The sequence below is a fragment of the Aulonocara stuartgranti genome (assembly GCF_965226115.1).
Source record: "Aulonocara stuartgranti genome assembly, chromosome: 16".
NCBI classification, from domain to species: Eukaryota; Metazoa; Chordata; class Actinopteri; order Cichliformes; family Cichlidae; genus Aulonocara; species Aulonocara stuartgranti.
In genome coordinates, this window is record NC_138952.1 from 31,167,136 (window position 1) to 31,192,104 (window position 24,969).

A 24,969-nucleotide genomic window follows, 5' to 3' on the forward strand; every position below is an offset into this window, starting at 1 on the left:
ACACCATGACATTCATGGAACCATTTAATTAGAAAGATTCGTTGTGGCTGTTGACCTGACATTATCCTGTGACCTGTCTAAACAGATAAGGACATTTTTCTCCCACCTATGTATTATTTAATTCCATCATTAGTTAAGAGATCGACGATCTCTTAAGTTAGGAGTTAAAATGACTACAGAAACAGAAAACAGCATCACCAATCTGAATAAAATCCACCTGAACACAAAAGTTGTCTAAAGTTTCTGGCCAAAGATATTAATCTGCACCTGACTGACTCTAGGATTGTGATTATATTAATTGTCAACGAGACATCCAGCACCCATTTTCTTTTTTTATTTGAATTAGTATGAGCAACCCTCCATTCAAAATGAGTTGGTCATTAAGAACAGAGCTAAAGAGCGATTTCAAGGCAAAGTATTGAAACACAACAACTTCTCCAAACCCCCCCCACACACACACACACACACACACACACACACACACACACACACACACACACACACACACACACACACACACACCATGTCGTAACCAAATCCAAACATCACATTCCTTTTATGCCAATTTCAGCATTTTAACATGAGAAAAATGTTATGTTCCTACCTGCTCTATTGTGTGTGCCCATGTCCCCATTCTGTACCAGTTGGCCCATGGGACCTGAGCCCCGCCCAGGGTTAAAGGAGGCAGTTGGTCGACCAGATGGGGTGTCAGGATTCAGGCTGAACGTATTGTGGATCTGTAGACCATTTTCTTCCACCTGGCCCTCACCTGCCTAAAAACACAAGTTAGTTATGTTAGTGTCAAAATATTAGAAACAAGGTGATGAGGAGGGAAAACTTAACACACGCGGGTGTCATATTCACTGCGATACACAAAACCAAAACTGAATCCAACTACATCAACTAGAGTAACTGCTGATGCATCTGATAAGTAGATACTGGCATAGCAGCTCGCTCAGGTGTCATTACAAAGAAATCATTATTTTCTTTGCCAAGAATAAAACCGCTGTGCCAAAAAGGAAAAAAAACAAACACCTGCCTTCACCAACATTTACTAGTAGACATCATAAAAAGTCGGCACTAAAAATTAGGTGGAAGCAAAAAAATAAATAAAACTGAATTATACTAAATATTTAAAAAACAAAACATGAAAACATAATGAAAACTTCGACAGCAACAAAAAAAAAGAAAAAAAAGTTGTGGGTGTTCTTACTGCTGCGACAGCTGCTGCTCCTCCTTGCAGTGATGTCACAGAGGTTATCATCAGGTTCATGTCTGGCTGAGCATCCTCTGGATGTGGAGGGGAATTTACTGTGGAGCCTCCTTTCTGGCTAGCAGACCCTAATGTAGTGACACTGGCTATCCTGATCTCAGAATCTGGCTCAGTGCTACTGAGTGCACCTGGGGAGTGGGATGCAGATGTGCCTTCAGGAGGCACCGGAGTGGACGAGGATGTGTCTCTCTGTTCAGAGTCCTCCTCGTCGTCAATGACAATAGGCTCGGTTGTTGTGGTTGGAGGCTTCGGCGGTGCTGCTGCTGTAGATGCGTTGGAAGATGCAGGAGAGCCGGGGGTCTTTGCTGCTGTGGACGTGTCTACAGTTGCCACAGCAGCTGCCAGCTCTGGGCAGTCTGTGCTGGGCGTGTCTTGGGAGAGGGTTGTGGCAGAAGGCTGGGGAGCTTCCTCCCCTACAAGAACCACATCATCATCATTGTCCTCTGTGCCACCCTCCTTTGTGGCTCCATCTTCCGTTACCATGGAAACTGCCTCACTAGACTCTTCGGAAGGAGGCGTGGGGTTTTGCTGGGGAGAGGGAGTGGCATCCATGGGCTCCACCCGCTCCCCTACATCTTCTGCCACGACAGGGTTTGGTTCCGACTCCCCGTCCATCACAAAGGCAACCACCTGACAACGCACACAAAAAGCCAGTTAGGAAACAGCTATGCAAAGTTGGCGTTACTAATTAGTTTAATGACGTCTGACAGCATTACAGGTAGTTCAGGTGTCCCTAGACGCAAGCTTCCCCCACACAGCCAACTGATGCCCTACAGCTGTAATAGTCATTGTTACAATCACCACCCTGCCTGTCTTTACTGGCTTGCTTTTGGCAGTTATATTTAATGGCTACTTCACCATTCACATCATCTAATAAAAAGAAAAAAGTCCGACCAGATTTTCCCTTCTGTGGGGCATTTTAGGTGAGCTCACTCTTTGAAATGCCCGCCTAAATGTCAACCACTTCCAGATGTGAGGCCTTCATTTCACAAATACAGCCATAACTTTGATGCTCTGCTTACATCCACAGCAAAATTGGATGCCTTGCTGATGCTGGGGCAGTGATGTGAATGTTTCCGCTGTGTTACTTCATTTAGGTCAAGAATGTCTGTGAGCACATTTGCCATCAAGATGGAAAAACTGCTACTCCAAGAAAACATAAAATAGAATAAAATAACTGCAAGAACACAAAAATTAATGACAAAAACATTTCAATCAATAATGGACCTGGTTAAGACTTTCCGTTAACTGGGTTTTCCTCAACAATGACTCACATTGCTCCTGAAAGAACAGGTCAAGGAGTTCATTTCAGAGCTCTTCAGCTGTACTAAACACAGAGGTTCAAATTTATCGATCAGTCTAACAATATGATAACTCCCATGACTTTTCTCTCCACTCAGATTCATTAAAAATCTGTTCATAGTTTAACAAAGCATGTAAACAGAGCAGTCTTTCTTGGTCTTAATCTACTACATTTTTTCCTAATGATTCTAATACTGTCAGAAGAGTATTTAAATGATAGGGATGTAGGCCGGTGAAGGGCTTTGTTCTCTACAGATAAACCTCTCTGGTTGCATTTACCACAAGAAAGCGGGAATCTAATGTTCAACACATGCAACGGCAGAGGTGACGTCTCCATGGGTGAGCATATGTGCCTGCCCAGCAACGGGGGCCCCTCCTCCTCACCATCACGCCTCTTCCTTTCATCCTCTTCTTCTCTCTTCCCGTTCCCTTAAGCTCCTTACCCAACTACAGGCAACTCTACTCCTCGTTTTCACCTGCTGCCTTTCACGTCTCTTCCGCCCTCCCTGCTTCTTACGCCTGTGTATCACTCAACACAGCTACTCTCTTGTTGTCCTTGGCAACCAGCGAAGCTACACCTTGGTTGCCGTGGTGATGGTAAAGCCCACCACCACCACAGGGACTTGTTTTGTGCACTACATCTGGGTGCTCTTGAGTTGACCAACACAACGTTTAAATGGTTGTGCGGTTCATGTGTGTGTCTCGTAAACTAAACGGCAGTGATGTACGTGCACGTAGTGTAAAAACATACAAACAAGTTAATTTGTTAACCATCTTACCCGATCCAAAAGAGAAGAAATAGGACAGAAAATGGAGTGATCTGAATGAGTGCCACATTCTGAATCAAATAATATTCAAGGCACTTTTGGGGAAGTCAGCAGTCTGTTGATCCCTCTCTGTCAAAATCTCCTTTTCATGTAACACAGCAGTGAGGGTGGCTGTAAGCCACATATCACATCACTGCTGACAGCTGCAGCACACACACACACACGACACTAACAGATGCTCGCTCATAGACACACTTCTATGGTGACAATGATCTTTGTAGCTCTGCTAATTACGCCAACAGTTGCCCAGAAGAGGAAGCGCCTGAAAGCACCTGAACACACGATCTGAGTTGTAAAAGAGCTACAGAGGAAGCCAGACATCACTGTGGTGGCCATTTTGGTCTCAGCACTGTGGGGCGCATCAAATAAAACTCGCAGCAGTACACAAGCATCTTTAAGGATGCAGGTAAATGACTGGGTTATTACAGTACATATGAAGAGAACTTTAGCTGTTGCCTCGTTAGCTTAATGAACAAACTGGTTTAGCAAGACTTCAGCATGAGCAGATTCGGCCCATATATATTTACCCTGGTTTTCCAGATTTTAAGCCCAGTATCAGAAATAGCAAAGGTGCTTAGCTGTGTGTCAAGGTCACCCTGACCTCCAAACATGCACCTAAAAACCAGTGACATCTCACAGCTTTGTATAGAAAACGTGCTCATAATTACCGCTTTAACTGTTTGAATGGATCCAGATCAATATAGGCCTTTTAACACCAACACCAATACAGATTTTAAAATCTGATATATCAGTCAAGAGTTTTCTTTCAGACACATGAAACATAAATATTTGTTATGAGAGTTAAACTTGCTTCATTGTATACCTCTCTGATGGACAAACTATGCAACATGAACACTCATGACATGGTTAAAGAGTGGTTTTATCCACAGTTATAAATACCAGTACAGATGTATTGATAAATTACCAATATCCAATTTTTAAATATTGGCACTGAAAACTCTTTCACTGCAATGTGTGGCTTTTTTCCTTGTTATTTGATGTCAGCTTAAGGTGACAAAAGGTCATAAATATACCGCAAATGTTGAATTAGTTTTTAACAACGATTCACGGGTGCTCTCAACTTGGAGAGCAACAGGTGTAGATTCAACAAAAGGCATGGTTCATTCTTACAAACAGTAAGACACTTAAGCGAAGACCTGAGACCTAAGAGGCCACCGCAGAAAACATGTGTGTATGTTCGGAAGTGGACAGAACATTAGGAAGAAAAAATATAATTAGATAAATAAAACAACAAAACTCAAACTCTGTGGCCTTGTTAAGAAAAAACACCTTTTAAATAAGTGTTTGGCACAGCGGTGGAGTCATTAACACTTTAACATGTTATGTTTTCAGGTTGTGTCACTTTTCACACAGTTTTTCAGTCAACATACCAGCTCCTTGGCTTTAATGTTCCCACAGGACAGCTGTGAAGTAAAGCACTCCATTTGGACATATCTTCCAAAGTTTGTGGCTGCAGTTATGTCCTGCCCAAGAGACAGACAAAAGCAAAACTAAACAACTTCCAAACTGCAGACTTCTGGTTGGCAAAAGTGCTTCTGGTGCTTTATTTGTTCATATATCTATTGCAGTGATGAGCTTATCCCAGCCATTAAAAGGCTGTTGTTGGCTGCAACTAAAGATTATTTTGGTAGGTAACTACTCTGCCAATTTTTCCTCCATTAGTCAATAACTACTTCAATAACTCCTCTCTGCTTCCTGTGGGCAAACCTCCTATTCTAGGCTCCAGTGCCACATCTGCTCAAGTCTGCCCACCTGTGAATATCACCATGTAGTCTCATCCCATAGGAAATTAAAATAATGACCCAGGAAACATGAATTTGAAAATAATCAAATGTCTGTTTAATAATACTCAAACCATCAGAATAAAAATTAAATAAATAAGAAATATTAAGTCACACAAGTGTTAGTAGTACTTAAAATAAAGAAAATTTCAAATAGGAAACTAAAAAAGGCTTCTGTCCATAAGTTGAAGTAAAGCTTCAAATGAAATCAAAAATATTTTATTTTCCATTCCAAAATAACAAGTTTCCAAAGTTTACAGATGATTCAGTTCATGAATTCATGATTGCAGTGAACATCCTCTGGAGTAAGGCTTTCTCTTATCCTTGAGATGATGTTCCCAGCTGCTGATAACCATGCTAAAGATGACTCTGTCATGACTTTAGCCATTTGAAAGGTGCATTTGCCTCTTTACAGGACAAACTCATCTATACACCTGTGCTTAATACTAGTAAAACAGAACAAAACAGAATGAGAAAAGACAGTTACTAATCACAAATTTGGTTTTATATTTTATATAGAAATATATAAAAACTAGGAGGCAGTGTAGCTACTCCTGATTAATGGTTTGATTTTGCATTTGACTCATTAGTTAACAAAACTAAAAAGGTGTTTGCTTAGCAAGTATCATCCTGAGAGGTTTTCAACAGGCAAGCTAACATAAAAATTACTTTACAAACATAAATATTACTATTCAGACATTATCATAAACATGGTATCAATGCGCGCCCTGACTTAACTCTCTAAAACTGACCCATCCAGAGCTGACGTCACAGCTCTAGGGTGCCGGCGTTTTAAATGCTTTTGCGTTGCATTAATGCTGTCGTGGAAGGAATGCTCTGCTTTCCACAGTCTGCATTCAACTTTGTTTTCTTTGAAATGCTTTCACATTTTTTAATAAAATCAGTTTCCATTTTCTTCCATCCTCCCGTTTTGTGGGTCGCACTACGTTCTTCTTCTCCATTAGTTCTGACTCCAGTCTCGACAGACAATAGAGGCGTTACTGCCCCCATATGTTCCTGTAGTTGACTGCAGTTACAAAAACGCATTTACGTGGTATTAGTATACGACGGGTTGACAATAAAAGTCAGCAATTATGCCGACAAATCACTGCAGGCCTACTTGCTATCTGGTTAGCTGGCGTTGCACAAGAGGCTGTTCAGCAGTGTAAATTTGTAGAATTCCAATTATAGCGTTTGGGCATGCATGTCACGAATGGAACCGGGTCACCAGTTCTTACTGATGATGTGACTACTGATAGAAGTAACAGTGTACAATGCTATAAGCCTGCTCCGTTTCAACCAAATGCTAATCTCTGTAATAAGATTTGCATTTGGTTGAATTCATGTGCAGAAAAAGTAGGAAAAGGGAAGAGGACTACTGGGTGTTTGAAGCTTTCTGATATCCATTTGTAGTGAACGTAGGAACCCCTGGTACTGGGTATTAGCTGGCTACACCAGAAGCCCCCCTCCCCCAAAAATTGGCTGCTGCTTCAAGAGGCCCAATTAGCAGACGTGTCATTGAGTTAAACAATTGATCAAATGCTCCAAAACTGATTGGACAAAGAATCACGATAAAGAAGTACGATGACACAAAATATACAAGAAGGATCCAAAAGCTGCATAAGACAAAGATGTAAAATTTTCTCAAATGAGTTAGTCCTCTGACCTTTACCCATCTCAGCCGGCTGTTAACATACTGAAGATGAAAATTATTTGAGGAAGGCCAAAATAACAGAAGCTACTGAAGGTGGTTGTAGTTTAGGCCCAGAAAAGCTTCTTATCAATAAGAAGCCCACTAATAGATGCACAAATGCAAGGGTAGCATTGGCTGGAAGACACAATGTGATTTCTGATCAGGGACATATCACAAGGGTCACCAAACCAGTGACCAGACTCAAGAACACATCGATGAAATTAAGATCAACCTGTACTAGAATGATGGCAGATAAAAGTAGTGAGAAGCCACGGAACAGATGACAATCTGAAGTGAAAAATGGTGGAGGCAGTGTAATGTAAGAGCATGCACGGCTTTCAGTAGCAATGTGTGACCAGTCTTCCCTGAAGATGTGACAGAACACAGAAGCAGCCAGATGACGTTTACTGGGATACAGTGCTGCTCAGATTCAGCCAAATTCAGTAAAGTTGATGGATAGTGCTTCACAGTAACACTCTCCAATGACCCAAGACATACTAAGAAAGCTGGAGTTATGGATGTGGAATATTCTGTAATAACCAATTCATTCACCTGATGTCAACCCAAGCAAGCTGTACTTCAACTTGCTGTAGACAAAACTAAAGGTGGAAAGCTCTACGAACAAACAGGAACTGAAGACAGCTGCAGCAAAGGCCACGATAGAGGAGGAGGAAACTTCTTGTTTGGTGATGGCTCCAGAATTCAGGTGGTTTCTCTCTGCAAAGGATACTCAAAGTATCAAACATGAAACCCATCTGTGGGGTTATGTTTAAAGGGAACCCCGACTATTATGACAAGTTACTCTAAATATGTTACAAATTATTTTTGTTATTCATTAAATCTTTGGTGTTTAAAACTATTTTGGAGCCATGGGAGTAGCCATGTTTTTTCGCACACAATGCATTCTGGGACGATGACGTGTATTGGTTGTCGGTAGTATAGGTGCTTTCGTTCAGCTAACCTGTTTTGGTTTTTAAAGTGTAGCAACCGTATTAATTAACTTGCCTATTAGTGACCTGGTTACGACTTGGTAGACCAGCACTATCCGGTCTTTTGGTCTGGCGTTATTAGCCATATCTGAGCCCAAACTCCGCTGCAAAAGTCAAAGGATCACTGCAGCATTACTAAGAGTTGAAAAACTGTCTAAATTTGTTCATCTGTAATAAAATGATCAGTGTGGCTGCTCTGCCAGGTGTAACAATTACGTGGCATCCATGAAAATGGGATTTATGACATTTAACTGAGTTAGAAGCCAGCAGGGAGTTAGCTTGCTAGCTTCCATCTAAATATAATTTACCATGTTCTGACTGAGAGATTTTTTTATCAAATTAAAACGTACAGCTCTGCTATCACTTCCAACATAAATAATGACAGGAAAGTAAACAGCAGTGACGTTTGTAGAGTTACTGAAGTTGGGCTAGCTTGTATATAATGATGTGCTACGTGATCGCTAGCACGACAAGCTATGTTAGCATAACATAAACAGTAAAGCTGGAGGACGAACGCTAACGAATGGAAGACTTTTTTCCACTCGATAAAAGTTAATATGAGGGTTCCCAATGGTTAGGGGTAAATGGCAAGATCCTGTAAATGGACCAAACGTCAGTCAGGAGAACCACTGAGATAATCCATCCACAATATAAGGGCTGGGCTAGTTACATCGTAAGGGTTTAAAAACTGAGCTTTAAAATGATTAGCAGTAATAAAAACCGTGAGAAGCCGGCAGTGATCACTGACTGTTTTTAGGAGATTGTATCTTGTTCGATTTAATCTCAACAAGGCATTAAAACATGTTAAAAACACAGTCTTATTAAATGCAGACTACTTTGGGCCCGCAAGCAGGATTCACAATGTTATCACTTAAAGACCGGATACCGGTCATGGAGGCTGACAAGTGCTGCCCAAAGAACATCTGGATTAAGACATACGGCTTCAAAAGGTTTTGGTACTTTACAACAAACGCTCTCAGTCGCCGTTGCCATTGGCAAGCAGTAGCCACATAGACACCAGTAGTTTTCCCTCACTCTCTCGTCCTCGTCTGACGGATTGTTTTCATCTTCACCTAAACTAAGTGGTGGTTGACTATTTTCATGCTCTCTCTCGGTTTGCTCTGGTTCAAACTGGAAAGGCTGAACAGAAGCCATTTCCAGTGCGCTGCTAACTGTGAACTGGATGCGGTGCAACCGTATGACCTCACTACCCAGAGTGCATTGAGAAATAAATAACAATGGCAACCTACTGGTAAATCGGTTTTATATAAAATGTGCTTAAAAGGAAAACATTTGGTGTATTTTAATACCACATATGTTTTATTGAAAGCACAGTACATATTTTAGTGCAAACATGTCTTAATAGCCGGGGTTTCCTTTAATTTTCCACTTACATTTGAGCCAGAGAAAATGTGTTGGGCTTCTGTCACATTGTAAGGAAAGACTAGTCATCCATTGCTACTGGGAGCCATGCATGCTCATAGAATATCCTGCCTCTACCACATTTTACATTGACAACACATCTCTATGAAAGTTGAATTATTAAATTTGGTCAAATATTAAGGGCCTCAACAGTATATTGGTGCTGAAATTAAAAAAAATGTTTGACCTGATTTTCAAATAAAGTTAATTTAACTATCGTTTTCAATTCTCTTAGCACCATATCCAGCACGTGAGACACATGGTCGTGATGTGGAGTCAAGCAGTGCGCTCACGTCAAGTTTCCAACTAAGTCAGGAAATCGGCTGCAGGATAATTAACAAAGACTGACCCCATCCCATGTCTTCCCAAGATTTTTAAGCAGATTACTAGCAAAAAAACAAAAAAGAAAAAATCATTTTCTTTTGCCAAATTTCTTCATAACTAAAAAGTGACAAAATGAATAATAAAAAAAGTTAAAACATTCCCGCTACAAATTCTCAGTCTGCTCTGATGCTTTCAAATACCCGTTTTTTTCCAGCCAGACTGCTATTTTGCGTTACAAATGACTAAAGCGATTTCATGCTTATTTAAACTGTACTTCTTCATTGCAGGTATTTTCCAAGCAGAGAGAAGACGAAGAAAAATTTCAATATGCAAAAATGGGCTGCATATCTGTCCTATACTTTTTATCAAAGTACAAAGACTCTCTGATAACTGTATGCTTGGTAGAGAAATATAGGAGTTCACATTGTTAAATGCCACGGCTGCAAACTCAGCAGTCATTATATCAGAGGTGTATATGTTTGCTGCTAATAAAGAGCTGCTCCACTGTAGAGCACTAGTGCTGAATAAGGAACACTTACTTGCTGTGACCATGTGACAGGAAGTACAAGGCAAAACAGAATGACATTCAAGATCAATACAATATGCTTGACTGTTCAAAAGAAGGATTGAATTCCAAGTCACTGACTTACTATAATTAGGTTCTTCCTTTAGAAGCGACAACCCAAGCTAATGTATATAAACACAACCTGCGCTAAGGCAATAACATGTCCGTAACCATGGTGTTAACTGGAGTCCAAATACTAGCCAGGAGACCCAAAGGAACCCACTCCCCCATTTGCAAGACCTCCCAAAAGCAAAGCAAAGCTGAGCTGCAGATAGATGCTTCATGCTTTTCTGGCCTGATATTCCACCAACAGAGAAATCTATGTGCAAAGCAACTCAATAGGGGGGGGGATAGCCTGGTCTAGACTCAGTTCAGACTGCAATGCAGAGCTACGAGACAGCCTGCATTCACGTGGATGAGATGAAAACGAGGACCCAGCATTAATGAGCTCTGACATGCAACCTTGACTCCCAACGTCAACACCAGGTGAACGGAGAGGTGGGATGGCGCTGTGGCCGAGCCTGCCTCCATGCAACACACACACACACACCTCAACAAGACTAGCAGTTTAAAGCAACGCCTGCGCCACATCACCACCCCACAGAGGTGCTCGTCTACCTTTCCAACTGCATCAGTTTGCGCATGAAGCCACAGAAGTTGACATTTTTCCCCGTCTCTGCCACCCAGGGAGGTCACAAGGTGGAGATGTGATAGCTGTTTGCGCCAGTATTTGCGCAGACAACAGCCGATTAATAAAATATTCAAATTAAACGCCTGGGATTATTATATAAGACTTATGTCACTGAGAAGTGATGCGTAATGCGCAGCCATCAGAGCATCCCCAAGCCAGCTGATGGGCTAAAAAAAATACACAACACAAAATCAAATGGTCCATTCCGTTTACCTGAATGCAAAACTAAACCCTGCTATACACAGCTGTAGAGACCTCCTGTGAATTATTAGAAAACACCCAATGAAGGACAGGCTGTACGAAGCCTTCGGGGGCCGCCGGAGTCCCACTGGTCGTGCCCTTGATTATCAACACCGCTTGGAAGGACCACCACAGCACAAAATCCGGCCCGTGCCCCCGGCTACAGCGGCGACTATCACTCGACCCCGAAATAGCTTCCATTTCTCTTCCCCGGCATTTATATTTAACAAACTTGGCAATAAAAAGCAGATCCAAAACTTTGATCAGTGAGAATAAACGGAACCAGCACTACCTGAGCTGCGCAGCTCTTCCATAAATAACCTGGGAAAAAGGAGAGGCTAGACTGGCTTCCAAGTTGGGGTCCAGGAGAAACGTGGTTCAGGGTGTTCCGTTCCGTTCCGCTCCCTCCCCTGCCCCTTCCTGCCGCAAACAGCCATTGGATTAGCGGCAGATCGAGGGGAGGAGAGCAGACACAGACTGCGCCATTGTTAAAATACCAACAAAAATCATTGCAACTTGCTCGCATATAACAGATTAAAATAGAAGCAAATGTTTATCAAGATGGGCTAATGCAGTGTGCCACTGACAAGCACAGTCCCCAACACCTAAAAAAAGGAAAAAGAAAACGTGTTTCCCCCCTTCCACAACCCCTGTTCTTGTCCAGATTATCTGCTCTATAGGCGCACACATGCCGGTGCCAGCGAAACAGACCCGGGTTTCGAATAAAAAGCCCGATTTCTGCGATACCTGTGACGATGGGGGTTTTAATTGGAAAGTTACCCTACGCGGAGTCCACCCTGGCGCAATCACTGGCAAAATATACTCGGCAACCGCAAGGGGCGCCCTACTCTCATATATCACATGAACTGGCTTCATTTGTGTCATGCGGTGGTAAACAAGACCCGGAGAAATTCTCTTATCGTGTTTTACGTGAGCATCCTGTGAGTTACCTAAACTGTAACTAGGTATGAACCCATTACTATAACAACCAGAGTAATTTTGTCCCCACCCCCCCACCACACACCTTCCTCCTCCCCCAGCGGAAAACAGCACTGCCTGCCGTCCGCCATTAGCCAACTGAACAATACTGAAGACTAGAGGCGGCAGTAGCTACAGCACGCAGAGACGGAGAGGACCAAATCTGTTAAAATTAACTGTTTATTCATCCCTTAATGAGTCTTCACGCCCCAGTGTGAGTACTGTGAAACTCTCCGGGCATCCGGCTAACCCCCCCGCACAAGTTCCCCAAACTTTGGCCAATTAGGCGTAAAAGTAGAATACGAAAAACGTCTGTGAAATTCGCTTACCGGAGTAGAGCTCAAAACGGTGTAGCGCCACTTTTGTGCCTTGACATTAATCCGCGGAAGCGCGTGCGCACAAGTTTATATCCAAGATCATCTACTGAGCAGAGCACTCACTACGCGTCAACAGCACGTTCACTCGCGTACAAAAACAGATATGAATTTCTGAGAACTCATTTATGGTTTGTGTTTACCTGCAACATATCTATTCACAGTTCTCAGTGAGACGGGATTCGGAGGAGTGATTTTATTAAGTCAGTAATTGTTACTCTGTGGACTCATGATAAATGTGAGGGAGGCCGAATGTTGTCTATTATAATGCTGTTGATTTTTGTTTTTTGTACTTTATTACACAATGTCCTTCCATCATAGTCCATTGTGATGTAGCAAGTAGGTTGTTGGGGCATCCTTCAATTTTGGACAGAATATGTAAGCTGCTCTGAAATGTAATGTTAACATACATTTTAAAAAGGCCAAACGATTTTTTTGTTTGGCACATTTTCAACACTGAAAATGGACATAAACTGAAACTACAGGTAAACAGTTGCTGGTAAAACCTCAAATAAGAGTACAAATTGCATAATTTGTCCCGCGCAAATCACCCCTTAGTTTTTGCCCCGCTGCTAACCTTCACAGCTAGCCGTTTATGTAATTATAAATTTTATATTCAATCGGTCTGAATCTGTAATTTTCATTATTAACAGTTATTACGTTTTATATTGAGGTTACTCTCCGATATCTAAAACACAGCTGATAGAAATTAACGACTGAAATAAAAATGATACACCGCGAGGAGCTCAAATTTCCTAAAAAACAAAACAAAACAACTACTTCCTCTTATTTTTATTGTAACCGGAAGTAACTACGGAGTGAGAGCTCCTCTACGATTCACCCTCTTTTCTTTTCCTCTTGCGCCTGCGCAGGAGGTCCAATCAGTGGCTGCATTGCAAGCAATTAAAAATCCATTAAGATGCTCGCACCTTATCCTCGATATATAGCATGTATCCCAGGTCAAGTGTGGCCAGTCCTGCTAGAAATGCACCTTAGTTATTCTTGATTTTTTATTTTGGGTCCCCTTTCTCGAAGCTTAACAAGCTGCATTGAAGTACACAGCTCGGATCCAATCAGGAACAAGGATCCGGGTTGAGAGAGTTCATGTTCTCAGCTGTGTCGGCTCAACATGGGTTTCCTCTCATAATTTCACCCAGAGACTCACCAGAAACCAAACGGCGGCGGGAAATTAATGACGCCCACCAGAAAGTGTTAGAAAAATGCCGCACACACCTTTACAAAGCAAAATTAAGCCCATATCAAATTGCACTGCTTTAAGTAACTACTGATTTCAGTAGGCAGATGTGCAAATTATTACATGTAGAGGTGGGTAATCTATAGTTTAGTAGTAATTTTGTTATTACTTAAAAAAAAATCGGGGTGGCTCAAAGGTGGAATGAGCCCGTGATCACGTTTGTTAAATATGGCGGATCAGGTGCGTTCAAATGTCACACTGAAACGTGCGGATCAGATTCACTTAAAGGGTCGGCTGCCCAAAGAGATCAAAGAGAACAATTACAAAAGGACCGCCACCTCCTTACCCTCCTTACGCGCAGGCTATCTCTGAACTCACGAGATGAGGGGTAGCAATGGATGGAAGATACACGGATTTATTTCTAAGTCAGTCTGATGAGGCTGAGTGTCTGGTTGCCAGATCCTCTGGCTGTGCGCCGCTGCACAAAATGTCGGAGATTTCAGTTTCTCACAGGCGCAAATCACACTGAAATCTCTTTTTAAATACGATCCTGGATAAAGATCGAAGATGATGTGCCACACTGGCTATTATGAACTCACAGTGTTTATGTAATCAGCCTCTCTGTAATTCACGCGGTTTTAATAAACAATTGTGCGTTTTTTTGTTGTTGTTTTTTGCCCTGAGTTACACTGACCAAGCAGCAGTTTATTACCACTAACACAGAGGAAATGACGCTGATAACATTGTTAGGATACAGTGGCGACTGGAAACCATCAGTTTGGAAGTTAAACTTTGTTGTGCAGTGTGAATACATGCTGCATTTTAGCTGTAGGATTTTATGTCCCTACTGCTCCACTACTTATGAACACATTTTGTAAAAACTGCATTAATTAACAACAACTGTTAGCAAACTCCCTCCTTAAAACATCTACTTTATTTAAAAAGGACAAATTAAAAGAAAGGCTCCATGTCTTTTCCGGGGCTCTTGGCTTGAGATCTCTTTCATACGCGTGCAGTGTTGTTGGTCCTTCCTTCTTATATGGATTCGCTCAAATAGCTTCCCAGAGAAGTAAAATCCATCATGCTGCTGTGATTCATGCTGCTGGTGGTTTGGCATGGTCTTGCTTAAAGATGCAAGACACTGTTTGAAACAGATGTTTGATGTTTTGCTTTAAAGCATGTTCATATGATAGTAATGATCATGGGTGTACAAGTTATATGTGCAGCAATAAAACTCCTTGCCTATAGTGATCTTGGGTCCAGCCTATGGTATTTCTGGATTTTTGTTTGTTACGTTCTGTGAGGCTGTGGGAGTGTGTGGGTGGGGTGTTTGCCCACTCTCCCCGCCTCCACCCCTCTTGCCACTCCTACCCCTCTCTGTCTCTCTCACTCTCCTCTCTCCCCAGGACACAGCTGCTGCTGATTAGCCTCGTTTGCCACCTGACTCAAGTCAGCAATCATCCTCTGAGGCTATTTAAACTGGGGATGAGCTGTGAGCAGGGTGGCTTTTTCCTCGGTGGCTCTACGCGGTTCTGTGCTAGATTTTGGACAGACAGCCTCTTTCTGACCAGTGAGCAGACGGGCTTGTGGGCCCTGAGAGTGTCTCCCCGTGGTGGGGAGTAGGGTAGGAAGTGTGGGAAGTGCCTCCTTTTTTATTGTGTTTGTTTGGTAGTCTTCCTGCCTTTCGTGGCTGCGAGTGTTTTCTTTGTTTCTTTGGCGTTGTTGGTAAGACGGCGTTGCCGGCCCTTTAAGTTAATGTTAATGTCGTTTGTAATCCACCTGTACCATTTCGTAATAAAGTTCTATTAATACAGAACAACTCTGTCTGTTTTCCTTTTCATTCTGATTCTGGACTCATTTGTTACTGGTCCCCTCACTCACATGCCTAGACCCCTTCGGGGGGAACGTAACAATGTGGGGGCTCGTCCGGGATATGAATGGAAGGAAAATAGAGTTTTTGTGAGTTGTTTGCCGGTGGCCTGGTTAGTTGTATTGTATCGGCTGCGCTCCCTCTCCAGTTAGCAAAAGGGGAGTGTCTAGCTGAGCGTAAGCTCCTCCTTCAGGCACTCATTTTTTATTTTTCCTTTATTATTTTCGGAGTAATCCCGGGTGGGGATTAGTTCCCTGTCGGGGGTAGGCTTGTCGGTGCTTTGTGCACTTGATGCTTAGCCTTTAAAGTTGCCTCGAGCCTGGTACACTCCAGAAGCTAACTAGGCTAAGATTTTAGTAGGCAGGTCTAGGGAGAGGGTCGGCGGTACTTTTATTTATTGGTTAACCTCTGGCCACACTTTTCCCGCCTGTTTTCTCATTTGTGTATTGGAGGTGGTGCTTCTTTGTTGTTATTGTTAGCCTCAGGTAGTTTTTTGTTTTTAGAGTTGATGGCTACCTTTGATATTGCCGTGTTTAAGAAAAACCCCTCGCTTGTCCAACTGGACGCCTGTAGGAAGAGGGATTTGCATGAGGTGGCATCAGGTTATAGCATTTCTGTTTCCACAGCTCTGCGTAAGGCTGAGCTGAAAGCTGCTCTTGTGTCTGGCTTGGTGGAGAAAGGGATAGTGGCCTTGCCAGTATCTGCCAGTCCACTTGAGCATGGGGCAGCGTCTCAGCCTGTTCCGCAGGCGTCAGCTCAAGCTGTAGGTCCATTTGTGTCGACACCTGTTGATCAGGGGCTGCCTGAGGACAAACCCATGACATTGCCTCGCTTCGAACCCCTCTCCATTGAATCAAGTGAAGGCTCGAAGCAGGATGCTAAGCTCCGTGTACGCCTGGCTCGTCTCCAGTTAGAAAAGGAGGACCGTGAGAGGGAGTTCCAGCTAAAGAAAGAGCTGGAGCTTAGGCGTTTAGACGCAGAGCTTGCTAGAGCCAGAGAGGTCGAATTGAGGAAGGTGGAGGTGGAGGCAGAGACAGCTGTGAGGTTGCGACAGCTGGAACTCCGGCAGGTTTCCCTTCCTCCGACTGCCTCCATTCGTCAGGCAGACACCCCGTTTGACGTAGGGAAAAACAGTCGTCTGGTTCCGATGTTCCGTGACACTGAGGTCGACAGCTACTTCGAGTCGTTTGAACGAATAGCCACGGCCTTGCACTGGCCACGGGATTCATGGGCCATTTTGCTCCAATGTAAGCTGGCGGGTAAGGCTCAAGAAGTTTGTTCCTCGTTGTCAGCTGAGGACAGCTTGGACTATGACAAGCTGAAAAGGGCTATCCTGCTGGCCTATGAGCTGGTCCCAGAAGCCTATAGGCAGCGTTTCCGGGGGTTGAGAAGAGGTCAGGGTCAGTCCTATCTTGATTTTGCCAGGGAAAAAGGTGTTCTTTTCGATCGGTGGTGTGTGGCCTGCAAAGCCACTGACCTGGCTTCGATCCGGGAACTAATGCTCATAGAGGAATTTAAGAACTGCATTGCTGAGCGCATCGCGGTATATATTAATGAACAGAAGGTTTCCTCGCTACAGCAGGCTGCGACGCTGGCTGATGAGTTCGCGCTCGTCCATAAAACCAGTGTCAGTAGGTATGACCGGCGCGATGCCCCAGTGAAGGCTAGCGAGGTGCCAGTTGCACAGCACCCAAAGAGTGAGGTACTTGTGTTTCGTCCCAAGGCAGACCGAAAGTGTTTTTTCTGTTTTAAGTCTGGCCACCTGATCGCAGATTGTGAAGCTTACAGACGGAAACAATCAGTCTCGTCTTCACGTAAACCAAAAGGGGTTGGGCTGATTAAAACCATGCCTCCTGTCAGTAGGCCCCCTTCCCCTGAGACCCCGGATGAGTGTTTTAAGCCCTTCATTTTTAAGGGGATAGTTTCGCTTTCTGGTAAGACCGAGGATAAGCGTGAAGTGACCATTCTGCGTGATACTGGTGGCTCACAGTCCCTCATACTAGCTAGTGTGCTTGAATTTAATGAGAAGAAAAAAACACCCAGAATACGCAAGACATATCTTCAAAGACCGAAAAAGATGGGGGGGATGGCTTTACCAAACTTTATGTTCTATTATTGGGCATGTAATATTCGTATTCTCAGGTATTGGCTACAGGGGGAAGACACGAATAATGCCCCGGCCTGGCTCAGTTTGGAGACTTCTTCCTGTGTCTCAGCCTCTTTACCAGCCCTGATTTATGCCCAAAAGCAGCCTTCGAGTACAGGCTCTTATAATAACTCTATTGTCAAAGTTACCTTGAAAATATGGTATCAATTTCGTCGTTATTTTAAGTTGACCTTTTTTCCCCTTCAATCACCCATCTTGAAAAATCCCTCTTTTCAGCCTTCGTTAGCTGATGGTGCTTTTTATTTGTGGGCCTCTTTGGGTATCAGGTCTTTTTCTGATCTGTACATTCAGAATACATTTGCCTCCTTTGAACAGCTCTCATTGAAATTTGGCCTTCCAAAAAGTCACTTTTTTCGCTATTTACAAATCCGGAGTCTTGTTAAGGAGAAATCCTCTCAGTTCCCATCTAGACCTTCTTATCATGTCTCCTGTTTGTATGGGAGAATATGTTCCTTTGGCAACTCTTCAATCTCGGCTATTAAATTGGCATGGGAGCAGGATCTGGGGTGTGTGATTCAGGATGACTCTTGGGATAAAATTCTTTACCGGGTCCATGGCTCCTCATTCTGTGCCAAACATGGGCTGATTCAATGTAAGATTCTGCACCGTGTACATTGGACTAAGGCCAGACTAGCTCAAATATACCCCAATCTTAGCCCTGACTGCGACCGTTGTCATCAAACACCTGCCTCTTTAATGCATATGTTTTGGTCATGTTCATCCCTCAAACAATACTGGATTAATATTTTCTTGATTTTATCTAAGATCATCCAGCTAACCCTCCAACCTGTGCCCTTAACTGCTTTGTTTGGGGTTCTTCCTGATTCAGTTGCCTTGCCGACGCCTCAAGCGGATCTGGTCGCATTTCTCACCTTATTGGCAAGACGCAGAATATTGCTATGTTGGAAGTCCCCTTCTGCCCCATCCTGGGAAATCTGGATCAGAGACGTTCTGCATTTTAGCAAACTCGAAAAGATTAAATTCACCCTGCGCGGGTCTACGGCCAAATTTTTTTTTTTTTTAAGACCTGGCAACCCTTTTTTGATCATGTTCAGACTTTGCGGTCTCGCAATGCTCCCAATTAGCCAGCTCACTCTATCATATTTTATTTTTTCTTATCTTATGTTCAAGTAAGAGGCCTAAGTTTAAGTATATGGATTCTATTGTGCCTGCGTTCTATGATGGTATTTATTTAACTACTTTATACATATTTCTTTTCTCTAACAGAATTGATTTATCCCTATAACTAAGCTGACCATTTATCATGTGTGGGGTGTTTTTTTTTTTTTTTGTTTTTTTTTTTGTTTTTTTTTTGTGTGTTTTGGTTTTTATGTGTCTGTGTGGAGGTGGGGGTTTTGGATACTCTCCACATCTCCCTTGTACACTCAGGAACTGTTGTCTTGTACCCTAGGGTTTGTTACTAGTATTATTAGATTGGATTTTTTTCCTTTTTCTGTTTGTACACCCACTGGTACTGCTATAATTATGAGGTGGGAGTGTATGTCTTATATTGCTTTATGTTCTTTAAAAAGAAAACGGCATATTGTTCAATTTGTCTTTTGTAAAAGTCGATGCAAAAACTTTAATAAAAATATCGGGGGGGGGGGGGGAAAAAGAATTTAATGAGAAGTCTGACTGTGACTCTAGCATCATTGTAAGAGGTGTTGGGATGAATTTTGTGCCTGCTCCCCTCCATCGTATCTGGGTACAGAGTGAGCTGGTGAGTGGTTTCTTCTCAGTGGGTGTGCGGCCTTCTCTCCCGATTAATGGGGTGGATTTTATAATGGGAAATGATATCGCGGGTGGGAAACTTTACCCTACCCCTGAGGTGACCAACAATCCTGTTATAGAGCCTGTGTTAGATGCCCTCAGCCTGCAGCACCCGGATGTGTTCCCGGTGAGCGTTCTGACTCGTTCACGTGCCCAGCAACAAGGTGGGGGGGTTGATTTGTCAGAATCAGTGATCGGCTCTATTCTAGAGAAGGATGTGATGCCCTGCACCGATGAGGGAGATAATGGAGCCTTAGAGTTAGCTCACAGTGTGGTTGAGCCAGCTCCTGTGTCTGGAGCTCCTTTTCTGCTCACCCGGGAAGCACTTGTGAAGGCTCAGAAAGAAGACCCTTCATTAGTTCAGTGTTTTACCGCAGCAGCTCAGGATAAGGGAGGTGAGGGGAGCAAGAGGCAGACATTTTTCGTTTGGGAAGGTTTATTGATGCGCAAGTGGACCCCAAGGCCTGGAGAAGACTGGAGCGTAGTGCGGCAGTTGGTGGTTCCGACCAGTCTGCGGTGGCATGTGCTGCAGTTAGCACATGATCACGCATGGTCAGGTCATTTGGGTGTCACTAAAACATATGACCGTATACTGCAGCATTTCTTTTGGCCGGCAATGAAAGCAGATGTAGTGCAGTTTTGTAACACCTGTCACACTTGCCAGCTTGTGGGTAAACCGAACCAGGCGGTGCCCCCCGCCCCCCTACGTCCTATCCCTGCTGTCGGTGAACCTTTTGAGCATATCCTGGTAGACTGTGTTGGCCCCTTACCAAAGACGCGGGCAGGGAATCAGTTCTTGTTAACCATAATGTGTGTGTCCACTCGATACCCAGAGGCGATTCCTCTGCGGAAAATCACGACAGCAAGCATTACCAAAGCACTAGTCAAATTCTTTACCACCTTTGGCCTCCCGAAAACCGTGCAGACAGATCAGGGTACCAATTTCATGTCCAGGGATTTTAATCGGACTCTACGGTCCTTTGGAGTTTCTCATTCTGTGTCTAGTGCTTATCACCCAGAGTCACAAGGTGCACTGGAGCGGTGGCATCAAACTCTCAAGGCGATGTTGAGTAAGTATTGCCACGACACCGGAAAAAGCTGGGATGAAGGGGTCCCTTTTGTATTGTTCGCTATACGTGATGCGAAGCAGGAGTCTTTGGGGTTCAGCCCAGCTACCCTGGTGTTTGGACATGACGTGCGGGGTCCGCTAAAGGTGCTGAAGGAGAGTTTTCTCAGTGGTTGTGTGCCTAAAACTACTGTGGTGGAGTTTGTAAAAACATGCAAGGACAGGTGGCAACGGGCTACTTTGTTAGCAAAAGAGGCTCTCTGTGTATCCCAGGCAAACATGAAAAAACGATGTGATCAAAAAGCAGTGGAAAGACAATTCCAGCCTGGGGACAAAGTTCTTGTGTTGTTGCCCGTGCCCAGTTCTGCCCTCATGGCTCGTTTCTCAGGCCCCTATGTGATAGTGAAAAAAGTGTCTGACACCAACTATATTCTCAACACCCCAGAACGCAGAAGGAAGACTCGCCTATGCCATGTCAACATGTTGAAACCATACCATACCAGAGACACCAGCATGACAGAATCATCAGACACTGCTGGGACGGCTGTTGCCCTGCTAAGTGTTGAAGTTAAGGGTGATGATGATCTGGGTACCCTTTCTGAGGGACAGCAATGTGGGCGGTTGTCAAATTCTGTTTTTTTAGCTAAGGCCGAGGCCAACCTATCTCACCTTCCTCCGTCCCAGTGTAAAGAGGTACTTGACTTGCTGCACTCCTACCTGTCTCTTTTTAGTGACGTACCCTCGCGTACCCACGTTTGTGAGCATGACATTGACGTTGGAGACGCAGTCCCAATCAAGCAGCATGCATATCATTGCCCCTTCACCAAACGTGAGGTCATGAAAGAAGAAGTTGAGTACTTAGTAGAAAACGGCTTGGCACAACCTAGTTGTAGCCCCTGGAGCTCCCCATGTCTACTAACACCTAAGTCTGATGGCACACCCCGTTTCTGCACAGATTATTGGAAGGTAAACGCTGTAACGGTCTCTGACTCTTTTCCGCTTCCTCGTATGGAAGACTGCATTGACAGCATCGGCCCTGCCAAATTCATCACCAAACTCGATCTCCTTAAAGGCTACTGGCAGGTGCCTCTCACTCTCAGAGCTTCAGAGATTTCTGCATTTGTCACCCCTGACCACTTCATGCAATACACAGTAATGGCCTTTGGCATGAAAAATGCCCCAGCTACTTTTCAACGACTGATGCAGTTGGTGTTGGGAGATGTGCCCCAGTGCAATGTGTATCTAGATGACATGGTGCTATACACAGACACATGGGCAGATCATATGTCCCTTCTGAGGACAGTGTTTCAGCGGCTAGCCGAGGCCTCGTTGACCCTCAATCTCGCTAAGTGTGAGTTTGGTAAGGCAACCGTCACTTACCTAGGTAAGCAGGTGGGGTTTGGGCAGGTCCGCCCAGTGGAGGCGAAGGTTGCTGCAATCCTGGACTACCCGAGTCCAGCCACCAGACGGGAACTAAGGCGGTTCCTAGGGATGACCGGATATTACCGGTGTTTCTGTAAGAACTTTTCTGTGGTCGTGACCCCGCTAACCAAACTGTGTAGCCCAAAGGTGCCTTTTGAATGGTCAGTTGAATGCCAGCATGCCTTTGAGTCGGCAAAATCTCTTCTGTGCAGCACCCCTGTATTGGCAGCTCCAAACTTCTCTCGCCCCTTTAAGCTAGAGGTCGATGCCAGTGCCACCGGAGCCGGGGCAGTCCTGCTGCAGGATGATGAGGAAGGTGTGTGCCATCCGGTCTGTTATTTCTCTGCAAAGTTCAAACCCCATCAACTGAACTACTCTACCATAGAGAAGGAAGCCTTAGCTCTGCTTCTAGCTCTGCAGCACTTTGAAGTGTATGTGGGCTCCAGCGCTTCCCCGGTGACCGTGTTCACAGACCACAACCCCCTTGTTTTTCTGAACCGGATGTACAATCACAACCAGCGACTGATGCGCTGGGCACTCCTGGCCCAGGATTACAATCTGATGATCATACACAAGAAAGGTACTGACAATATAGTGGCTGATGCACTCTCACGCAGCTCGCAATAGGGTGTTGTTGTTGTTGTTGTTTTGGTAGGGCTTCAATGTAAGGGGGGGGGAATGTTACGTTCTGTGAGGCTGTGGGAGTGTGTGGGGTGTTTGCCCACTCTCCCCGCCTCCACCCCTCTTGCCACTCCTACCCCTCTCTGTCTCTCTCACTCTCCTCTCTCCCCAGGACACAGCTGCTGCTGATTAGCCTCGTTTGCCACCTGACTCCAGTCAGCAATCATCCTCTGAGGCTATTTAAACTGGGGATGAGCTGTGAGCAGGGTGGCTTTTTCCCTCGGTGGCTCTACGCGTTTCTGTGCTAGATTTTGGACAGACAGCCTCTTTCTGACCAGTGAGCAGACGGGCTTGTGGGCCCTGAGAGTGTCTCCCCGTGGTGGGGAGTAGGGTAGGAAGTGTGGGAAGTGCCTCCTTTTTTTATTGTGTTTGTTTGGTAGTCTTCCTGCCTTTCGTGGCTGCGAGTGTTTTCTTTGTTTCTTTGGCGTTGTTGGTAAGACGGCGTTGCCGGCCCTTTAAGTTAATGTTAATGTCGTTTGTAATCCACCTGTACCATTTCGTAATAAAGTTCTATTAATACAGAACAACTCTGTCTGTTTTCCTTTTCATTCTGATTCCGGACTCATTTGTTACTGGTCCCCTCACTCACATGCCTAGACCCCTTCGGGGGGAACGTAACATTGTTTAAATGTTATTTTTGTCCCCCAAATTGCACTGTGGGTTTGGGATGAACTGTGGTCGCTGAGGATCCTTTTCACAAGCGTTGCTGAGCCCCTGCTGTGATTTCTACAACTGAATTAAGTCTGGTTTTAAACTGCTGCCCGAAAGCTTGCCTAGTTTTCCAAGAATTCTCTGACTGAGCAGTGAGGCCCTCGCCATCATGACCTCTGAAACACTCAGCTCGACTAGTATGCTGTTTATACATGCCATCATTTACTCTGTGAGATGTTTCATTAGCTGCCTGTTTTTGTTTAGCAACTTTCCAATCTTATCATCCCCACCAGAACATTAAAGCATTTAACCATATAAACTTAAATACATCTGAGCTACTGTGGTTAGCACTGTTGCTGCACAGCAAGAAAGTCCTGAGTTCAATTCCACCATCAGGCCTGGGTCTTTCTGCGTGGAGTTTGCATGGGTTCCTCCCAGGTACTCTGGCTTCCTCCCACAGTCCAAAGACATGCAGTTAATGGGAATAGGTTAACTGGTTAATCTAAATTGCCCATAGGTGTGAATGTGAGAGCGAATGGTTGTCTGCCTGTATGTGTTAGCCCTGCGACAGACTGGCGAGCTGGGATAGGCTCCTGCAACCCTGGAAAGGATAAGCGGAAGCAGGTGGATGAAAAATATAGTTTCTACTATGGAGATGCATATAGAAATGTCACAAGTAATAAATGATGAAGTTGTGATTTTACCCATTCTCAGTAACATTCAAAACAGTAGGAGAGAAACTTGTAATGCTTTCCAATGAAAGTTATTCTGGTGTAAGCATTACTTACACATTATTTAGGTAAAGGATGAGTTTCTCTTCTACTTCTGTCTGTGTGCCAAAGAGGGATTCCAGAAATGTATTGACAAACAGATTAGCAGTTCAATATACACTTTTCACCTGTCATTTTTCCTTGCGAAGCTTTAAAATGATTTACACGTAATGACCAATAAAATGATCTTACAATATTCAGTCTCTTTAAAAGTGGGAGCTGTTCTTTGCTACACTACAATACTCTTAGATTTTGTTTAGTTGGAATTATCTTACTCGATTTATTAAAATGTTGAGGACTCTACATTATTTAAATGAGCAACAGCTCAACCATAATGATGCATATCATATTAATACGTAGCAGGACAAAGTAGAAGGTCTAGCGAGACAGCAAAAACACCCTTCAGCCATATTATTTGTTTATTTATTTGTTTAAAACAAATATGTGTTGATGTTGCATAGTTTGGCCACCAGAGGGCACTCTGCAACTTTCCTATTGGCGAGGTGTTTGGAATGCCACAAGCAATAACTAGCTGATTCGAGCAAAGCCAGTCAGATCATAAATTAGTAAATAATTAACGAAACATAAAAAAAAAAATGTTAGGGAAATCGGTTTAGGTTTAATTTGCCTGAAAAATCGGCATCATAGTAACATTGGCTAGTATGTTGGAATATTTGATTTTTAAGTCACCAAATATCGGTATTGGTATCGGCCTTAAAAATCATCTTCAGCATGTAATTTTATTTATTTTTTACATCTGTAACTGTAAAGTAACCACTAACTAAATTATCAGATAATTGTGGAAAATACAAAGTACAGTATTTCTGTCTGAATGTAGCATAGTAGAATATGAAAATGTAACTTTTACTTGCTAAATAAATTTCCTTCACACAGATG

General features: G+C 43.7%; 1 protein-coding gene across 4 annotated transcripts in view; it reads right to left on the minus strand.

The window, feature by feature from the left end:
* zmym2 (zinc finger, MYM-type 2) overlaps window positions 1-12,540 on the minus strand; it is a 34,275-nt gene extending 21,735 nt beyond the window's left edge. The window contains exons 1-4 of one of the 4 annotated variants that reach the window (XM_082507902.1): window positions 12,436-12,500; window positions 4,794-4,886; window positions 1,214-1,903; window positions 605-773 (exon numbers count right to left, since the gene is read on the minus strand). In XM_082507902.1, the coding sequence (XP_082364028.1) occupies window positions 605-773; window positions 1,214-1,903; window positions 4,794-4,847 (913 nt within the window). In that variant the 5' untranslated portion in view covers window positions 4,848-4,886; window positions 12,436-12,500. Of the gene's footprint in view, window positions 1-604; window positions 774-1,213; window positions 1,904-4,793; window positions 4,887-11,420; window positions 11,910-12,435 lie in introns of those variants that run through there. The other 3 variants (XM_082507903.1, XM_082507901.1, XM_082507900.1) reach the window with 3 other exon arrangements.
* Window positions 12,541-24,969: the final 12,429 nt, after the last annotated feature.